The 9315-nt window shown below is 37.6% G+C and overlaps 1 protein-coding gene across 4 annotated transcripts in view; it reads right to left on the reverse strand.

Moving 5' to 3' along the window:
* Window positions 1-8450, reverse strand: part of LOC139961695 (E3 ubiquitin-protein ligase PDZRN3-like) — a 139594-nt gene extending 131144 nt beyond the window's left edge. The window contains exons 1-2 of one of the 4 annotated variants that reach the window (XM_071961098.1): window positions 7609-8450; window positions 933-1022 (exon numbers count right to left, since the gene is read on the reverse strand). In XM_071961098.1, coding sequence (XP_071817199.1) covers window positions 933-1022; window positions 7609-8316 — 798 coding nt within the window. In that variant the 5' untranslated portion in view covers window positions 8317-8450. Of the gene's footprint in view, window positions 1-932; window positions 1023-4256; window positions 4600-4777; window positions 4823-7608 lie in introns of those variants that run through there. The other 3 variants (XM_071961103.1, XM_071961099.1, XM_071961102.1) reach the window with 3 other exon arrangements.
* Between the last annotated feature and the right edge of the window lie 865 nt (window positions 8451-9315).

Genomic DNA, 9315 nt, shown 5'->3' on the forward strand with positions numbered 1-9315 from the left:
TACAGGAAATGAGTTCATTACTTATACTTATGAAGCCAAGAAATGAGGTAGCTGTTGACACTGATAAACCACCATTATGGCAAAGTTTCTTCTGCTTCAAATGGCTTGGCCTTTTGTAAGTTGGTTGTTTGTTAAACCATAAAGAACATAGTAATGAGCAACAGGAGAATAATGAATTTGTTTGGGTAGCAGCAAACATGTGACACTCTACTTCGGGTAGTTTATATTTTACAATTTTTGTCTTTACGGAGTGAGGGGGGGGGGGGGGGTGGGGGATTGGTGGGGGTTTGATTTAGTTGCTGCTGCAATATCATATCTATGATAATGCTGCATGTGCTAATGTGGCTGTTTGCTATCATACTATTTCTCTCAATCATAATTTTAATGTGGCTTTATGCATCTGGTTGTATTATTAAACACACTGAGTATTACCCAACATAAGATCACAATTATTGATAAAACTAAAACAACCATGAGCAGAGTTTGATATATGAATCGATATGTTCGACATTCCAACGTCTTGTCACCCGGACAATTTTGTATGTTTTACACACAGGTTATTAATGCAAAATTCTTCCCTATTTGATTAGTCAAACTACTTAATTAATACGTTACTATACATATGGGGTTTTATTATCAAGTAACAACTTATAAGAACTCCACATCAACTCAAAAAGGCACAAAAGATTCTTCAAAGCAGGATTCAGGGCTTTCCATCAGCTTCGAGAGCCAGGCATAAGTCCCGCTTCAAAATTCCTAGATTAATTTTTGCTTAATTTAAAGTCCCATATTTTATAATCACATGCTTAAATGTATATGATGCTCTAGACTTCCTTAACAGATGCATGGCATCCATTTGAAAATTTACTAAGTGCTGCAAAAAAACCGGTAAAAGTTAGCGGCATTAATGACCAGTGTGTTACCATAGTTACCTTTGTTCCTCCAATGATATTGAATCCGAGAGATCCATTGGTGTTTCGAGTAAGCTGAACTGTCAGCTCCTTCTCTTCCAAGGGCTGTTGCTGAAAATCAAAAAGAATTTATCAGAAAATCAGACAAGAAAAACTTGATCCTTAACAGAGAGAGACTTTAAATGGTTCACCAGCCAAGAGAGAGTTATGGAATAGAAAAGATACACAGTATCAGATTTGCCTTCCAAGGTTTTTAAAATAACAACTTTCTTGAGTGGACAAAATACCTTAGTGATGTTTTTTGAGCTTTGAGTAAAAATGTGACAATATTTTCCCAGCAGCTACTAGCTTACAAGAGGGAATTGAGCTGATCAGTTGATTTTTACATGACAGTTGGCATATGTTTTAAGAGATGCACTAGAAATAACTTCCTGACAACTTTGACCAGACTTTGGTTCAATGGCAGACAGCCTGCAGGTCAACAATATACATTGACAAAAGTTTCAAAGGCCTTGTGGGAACTATAATAACTTAAACCCTTTCAAATATAAATGTAAAAGCAAGCTGTAATAGAGAAACTGATTTGTGGTTAGAGGATTTGTTCTTTTTTTTACTTAGTATCTCTTCCTACTGAAGTAATATTGATTTTATGATTCCTATGGACCATAGCAGAAACATGACATGGAGTGTTCCTGTTTCGGCATGTGACAGATTAACTGGAGTTAGTTGGTAAAATGGGGGCCAGCCTAGGGGCAGGTGGCAGCTACACAGCTTAGATGTCACCTAATCTAGGGGAAGGTTAACAACATCGCCAACAGACCCTGGCGCCATCCTCCCTTATCCTCTGAAGAGCACCATCGCCATTGCACACTCTGTCTTGGCTGAAATGAAAAGCAGGCCTCGAAGGCATTTGTCAGAAAGGTTTGGATGTCAATGAACCTATCCGGTTCTTAACCGTTGAGAAGTTATGTACAACAATCAGCCTGGCTTAGACCGTTTGAGTCCATGAAAGTTATAAAGCTCAAATTAACATTAAAACTGGGTGGGAGGGGAGGGGGAGAAAAGGAAACTTCTAATCTGGTCTTATCTTTGATGGAACTTGTTGGCAGTCAGTTCCAGAAAATAAGTTTTTAATTCTTGACTTTCCTTTTGGGTACTGAGGAAGTGGATTATGTGGAGACATGGTACACAATAATTGAAACTTGCAAATAAAGTCTTTGGTATTTACAGCTCTGTCAACAACAACATTACAGGCTTAAACAATTTGTGTGTGTATCTTGCCAATGCTGCATATGGTTTTCTCTCTCAACGTGAAACATACGCTGTATACATGTGTTCTCGACGAAGTTACTGATAGCACTTTAAATGGCACATCAATACTAGCCACAAGTTTGCAAAAAATCACTACATGCAACCATTTATGAAAAGCAATTTTTTCCTGATGATCTGGATTTTCAAATGAATCACAGACAATTAAGAGTGTTAAATTACACAATGGAATGACTCAACCACAAAAAATGTGTTAAGGATAGTGCTCAGCAAAATGCTTAGTGAATTTGACAATGATCAATAAACTTTGTAGCATATTTTGGAATACCACTGACAAATTCTAAGGGACATATTGCCAAATATGACTAATGCAAATTTGCCTATTCTTTTTGCTTCATGCTCTGCTGTGTTCAACTATATGGAAAGTGGCTCAAAACAGTTTTGCAGAATAAACTAAGGCATGTCACATAACTGAAGTTTTATTTTTAAGGGATATTTTTACCAATTCTATCTAGACCATTTGCTCCACATATTACAAAATGATCTGAGTGAAATAATAGATACCCAGTACCACTGTCAAGTTAAACTTTAATTTTAATAAAGCAGCAAATATAGAATTTAAAGAGATTGGCAAGTATAAAATATCATATAAATGTCAGAGCCACAAGAGTCAGCTATTACACAAACTTCAGCAAACAAGACATATTAAATTAAAGTCAGGCTCTTATTGCAGCCTGTATAATATATTCCCCACTGGTTATTCCCTATAGATGCATGATGTTTCAAGTTCAACCTGTCATATTTTGCATATGGCCCATAACCTAAGTTGATACAGTATACATGCACAGAACAAAAAGGGACAAATTTGGCTATTTTAACAGATTGATTTGGTTACTTGACATCACTACAGGTGGAGCTAATTTCTCCTTCTATAGTAGTAGTATGTAGTATTATATATGAATGCAGGTTCCATATACATATCTGACGCTGTGAGTGAAAGCACACCCTGGGTTTTGGGTGTCTTATTATTATATTCATCCAAATCACCTCATCTGTTATCTCACTGTATTCCTGTGACTACATGCTGAGACATCCAACTGATGTTCTAAGGTCAAACCACAAACTACTCCTTGGGTAGTAATCAGTTCTTATTGGAAACAAAGTACACTAAAATTCCTGTTATCCAGCCCAGCCAGGGTATCACAGTTGTGCCACAGTAAAAAGCATAGATACCTGAGCCCCTTGATCTGATTATACCACAACAAGCATACTGTACTATATACACTGTAAGTCAATGATAACCTATTGCAAGGAAAATATTGACACAGTTTAATAAGAGAATTTTGACAGTTTGTTTGGATGGAATTATAAAAATTGTTATTCCCTTCTTGATGAATTTCCATAGCAACAATCAAACCACCATTCTTTTTTTATAATGCTACACATTTATTTTGGTAGTACTAACTCTACTCTACCAAATCGATGAATAATTGGCCGCAATAATCAACTCATCTGTCATAAGTTTCCAAACTATTTACAAGACTGTACCACATGGAAAATCCATGCGAAGATTATACATGGCATATACAGGTAATAATATGTGTACTAATGGCATTAAATAGTAGACTAGATGCATTGTCCATGAAGTCTATACCAGTAGCCATTGATCATGAGTTGATCTCCTTTTTTTCAGTAGCCAAGATACAAATGTCAACGGCCAACGTCATTTGGCGAACTTGGACCCACCATCCAACAGTACTACTAAGTAGCACTAGTACTAGGCCTAGTATAGGCAAAGTTACTTAAGTGTACAGTACTCAGTAGGACATGATTAGTGAAGTTTGGGCCTTGGTTGAATTTTGGCTTTTACTGTAAATTGTTAGGACTCACATTTCATAACAATATTTCACTTAGCCTTGGCTATGGGTGCCTTCACATAATTGCGTATCTTGGGCCTTGGACGCTAAAGCATTGCATAACACAAGGAGTAACAGCTAGGCGTAGGCTAGTTCTAAACTAACAGGAATGTTAGTAAGCGAGCCTAATGTTACTTCATTGTACAGTACAGTATTCTACCTCAGTAACATTGCCTCACACATATGGAGTAGTAATGAGTGGTTGCTGTTTGGTTGTCAGATACATTTATCAGTTTATCATTCGTGGAAAATAAGTTTAAACTTAAAAGTTTTCATGAATACAAAGTGTAAAACTTGCACCGCATTTAGACATGCTGTTCTGTGTGGCTTGTGTCTCTTCTTTACTAGTACAATTCCATGAGAAAGTTATAAGCTAGCTAGGCTTCGGCTGCCAAGCTATGCAACTTGTGCGGAAGTAGGTCATTGCGCATGGATAATGGTCGCAGATAAAACAGTAAGAAACAACAAACTTATAACCAATGAAAAATCGTCATTCGGACTGCACTAATGGCTCATGTGTGGTCTACCATCTCCACACCCGTTCCTCTCTCACAAAGACGCCTTCGGCACATTGTTGGAAACATTTTTTACTTATATGATACCTCTGATTTACACATATTCTTCCCCCTCTCCAAACTCGAGTTTACAAAAATTATTAAATACTGTTACTCAACTACTGACATTTCCAATAATCGTTATCTATGGGGCTGCAACGACTCATCTTTGCATTCAATTTGTCCCGTCCATTATACAGTCTGTGGATTGTGTATCGTGCCTTATTTTAAAAGATCTATGCATTGGGTAACTGTCTAGCGTTTGAATAGTTCGTATGTAAGCTACTTATTTACTTCACAAGGACGAAACATACTTTAAACCAGATCACAAAGACACATTTGAAAGCCAGATGAATTCCGTAAATGGTTTGGGACACGTGTTAGCTATTGTTTGGATTGAAAGGTCTATAAGTAGGTTTAAATTAATTGTGTACAAAAATCACGTTGACCCTCCTCCCAAAGCATAAACAAGTATTAAGTGATGTGATAAGTAGCTTGGTAAACATTTCAGGGTGACTGACTAAATCACGACGATGTAAGTATAAGATACAGATTATGCGTAGGCCACATAATATACAAAGTACATATAAACAACAAACACAGAATTGTTTTTTGACAAAGGGTAAATCTGATTTTAAGGAAGATAGCTAAAAAAGGAAAGATCCATTTATAGTACACCACAAAACGTACCTTATATTACAGCCAATAACACTCAATGCATCGCCCACCACACGAGGTAATGTTTATTATTGACCTTAGAAAAAGTTTGGCTTAGTACAAACGATTCCACAGATCACAAACATTTGAGAACTGTTAGCACGTCTGTGTTATCAATTATGGTATGAAAATGGGTCAGTGTCAAATAATATTATTTCATTTCTGCTCTAACAGGTTATTTGAATATATAATTTGTAATAACAAACTGAGTATTTCTTACAATATATTTTTAGCTATTTCAAACCAAAGGTGGACCGAATATGCTAATGAGATACGATACCGTACAAGGCGTACAGGTATCCATGCATGTTCGCTCCTTGGAAGGGGGGAAGCCAGCTGTACAAGAGGTGGTCATGTTCGCTCCTTGGGAGGGGGGAAGCCAGCTGTACAAGAGGTAGCCATGTTCACTCCTTGGGAGGGGGAAGCCAGCTACATTATGATGTAACAAGAATGCGGTTGGCAATAGTTGTTTCGGCCTTTCCTTTTTTCTTTTCTTTTCTTTTTTCTTCTTCTTTTCATTTTTTTTTTTTTTTTTAGGACCGGGGAACAGTTGCCCGGGGTACTATTGTTTAAGGGACTGGTATTTACTGAGATATATTGTAAGCCATACTACCTATGAGTAAAGAGACAGGGAAGAGGAAGACGCACAGCATGTTATTGCGTTTAACACAGTGGAATAGCATCGCGATTCAACACCAACGCAAAGCATTATTTCAAATCGGCAATGTTTTCTAATCCTTTATATAACAGCGAATATAAAATTAGAAATTCCGATATTTAAGACGACTGAAAGCTGTACTTAACAAACTTTTGCCCAAAAAAATAATACTTCGAATAATTCATTTTAACATTTGATAAAAAAAAGGGGTCAATGTCAGTGTAAGTTCATGAAGCTGAAGTTAGTTTGTCTATTTTTAGCATTTTTTACGACTTGGAAGTTGGAACCACTAGATTTCAATAGTACCCTATAGTGTTATATAAAGTCAACATACTCAAGATATCTCTCTCTCTCTATCTGCGCACCTTGGTTTTGTGTGCAAACGTATTTGATGTATGTCGTGAATGCAAAAATATCGACTCAATTCGACGTCTCACTGCCATCAAATCGATTACAGAGTAGAAGAGTAATAAAATACTCATACAAATTTGCAGAAAAATGTTACAAGGATTTTTGTATGTTGATGCTGATAACAATACGTGTTAGACAATTGTTGCTATGGCGTTGACAAGCCTTGAAAATATTACCCAATTTATGCATTATTATATACGTGCATAGAATCAATTGAACGCGAATTTCATCGTGTCCCCGTCTTTATAAATAGGGTTAGCAAGAATTCGAAATGGTTAGAAGAAAACAATTAATTTGTGATAGTCCGCGAAATTCCAATGGATAGATTGCCAATGTGAAATCAGGAATACACTATAGAATCGAATTGAAGTCTCACATGACTTTTTATGAACAATTTAACATTATATATGCTTGATTTCACCAACAATGTTATCATGTTCTGTTGATTTACAGAGATTTTTTAGAGATAGGAATTTCAAGCAATTTTGACCCCCCCCCCACCAAAAAGAATCACGTAAATTCATAATTTTTATTTCAGTAGGACCACACACTCTGAATGAAACTGAGAATATGACGGATTTGAAACATTAGGACGATCTGTCTGTTCAAAATGGAATTTGTGAAAAATAGCATGTCTATACGCTATCGTAAATTTATCTGGATGTTTGAGGACCAAAATCATTTCAGAAGATTTATCGGGAGAGGGGGAGTATTGACATACATGGTTTTCCAGGGAAAGTTTAAATAGTATGTAAATTCAGTCCCTCGTGGAGACAGCTATTATGGAAAGCGTAAAAGTAATATGTTTTAGCACCCAGTTATTAGTATAAAGTTAGAATGAAAGGTTATTCCCGAAAAATGACAACACCCAAGGTGACAAAAACGACATCTTGAGGATCATCAATAAGAAAAGAAACAAATTGATTGATTGTGTTACGTCATAACGTACGTAACACGAATGATGAAAACACGATGTTAGAAGTTGGGGCTCTATATTACGACTTGTGCTATATTTACATGGACTTAACCGAATAGAAAGACTCCCATTGACTGTGCGTGTACAAGTTACATGGACCACACAGCGCACAGAAGGTTAACGCATGCATGTCTAACAGAGAGGGTACTGTTTATTAAAGATGCATTCCATTAACTGATCCGTGTAATAAACTTACTCTCCGTTCCAGGGTCGCCAGACTCGATAGATACTCAATTTCAGCTTGGCATTCATTCATTTTCTTCTGGTAACGAAGCGCTTGCATTTGGATTTCGTTTTGAAAACAAGCAATCTGCGCCAAGAGTGATTTTTCCCTTTTACTGTGACGGGCAGAATTCTTCTTCAGATTCCGTTCTTGGCTGGATAATTTGACCTGGATCGACGCCACATGAGCCAAAAGGGCCTTGACGCAACTATGCTCCTCCGCGTCTTTCACGGGCACGGGCAGTCCACATCCCTTGTCGCAAACTCCAGCAGGACGAAATTCGCAATCCATGGTTTCGTGTGTGAGTTGGTCCTTCGTGTCCAGGACCTTTTGGCACCCTTTATTGGTACATTTGACCGGCCTACGGTCGCACTCTTCCAAATGCTGATCTAACATCGCGATTTTACAGACTTTCAAGCATCCACGGTGGAAATTATCACAACGTATATCCAATTTAAGAATCAAGTTACGTAACGGCAAAACGTTATTCAGTTCCTTGGCAGAAAACTTTCCGCATTTGAGAGGACATGTACTATGATCCACGACCCACGGTAGAACACAATTGGCACAAAAAACGTGGCCACACGGGGTGGCCAAAGGATTTTCCAAAACAGCAAGACAGATGCTACACTTAAAATCGTCATCAACCGGATTGATAAAACGTTCGATATCGTAACCCATATTATGTTATCCCTCCTTCAAGAGTCCTATAGTAGTTATACGACTTTCCCTATACCAACCAACTCGTTTTGGGAAAGCACCTACTATATTCGTTAACAACTCTCCTAACTTCCACGTACAAACCAGCTGTGTGAATCACTTGATAAAACTCTACGGGTAAAAAAAACTTCCCACTGGAAGTAATGCATATTCATGACCAAATATTTGCCTTCACGCCAGAGTCACAAACGGTGATCACCGATTGGCTTACATTACTGAAACGTCATATGCCCCCCACGAGCAATAGTCGTCGGTGTTTTCCTTTGATCGTCTGCCCTGCCAATCCGTGCACTGTGTTCTTTAATTACATTTTGCCCCGGCAAAAATAAACAGTCTGTCAGAACTGTGTGGAGTTCGCTTGAGCACACTCGGGTGAAGTGAGGCGAGAGGTAATTTTTCGGGCATACTTCGATAGCTAAATGTGTGAAACCGACTATAGTGAAGTGTGTGTGAACGGTAGCAAACAATACCAACTGACTTCCTACAAGTTTCATATTGTTCGTATCACAAGAGATAATAAAAAGGATTGTTTTTTACCGTGGTAGAGTATCATACAAGCTAATCAGAATTCTCTACCTTTGCATCACATACACTCATATCTACAGTAAATTTTCCATTAGGTTGTTCCCATGAAAAGTGGTGAAAAATGGTAACTTGAGCACAACTCGGCTCTGCCTTCATTTCAGCTGTGTAGAACAAAATTATAAAGTAATGTACCCCCTAACTGGGTAAACAAGTAGTATCCTGGTTTCGATGGGGGTAACTAACGAGCGTCTATAATGTATGTTCTAAGAACGGCACATTAAAGGTAGTCAGTATAGGCCTCAAATTATTGCACGCTGTCATTGCTAGAAGTTTTACAAAAAGTACCTCCCTGGAGGTCTTTACTCTCCAAATTGTTCTCAGACAATTTTAGGAACACACAAGATGACTGAATGTCCCAGTGATGAAAATATCTTC

Source organism: Apostichopus japonicus, chromosome 20 (assembly GCF_037975245.1).
Source record: "Apostichopus japonicus isolate 1M-3 chromosome 20, ASM3797524v1, whole genome shotgun sequence".
Lineage (NCBI taxonomy): Eukaryota > Metazoa > Echinodermata > Holothuroidea > Aspidochirotida > Stichopodidae > Apostichopus > Apostichopus japonicus.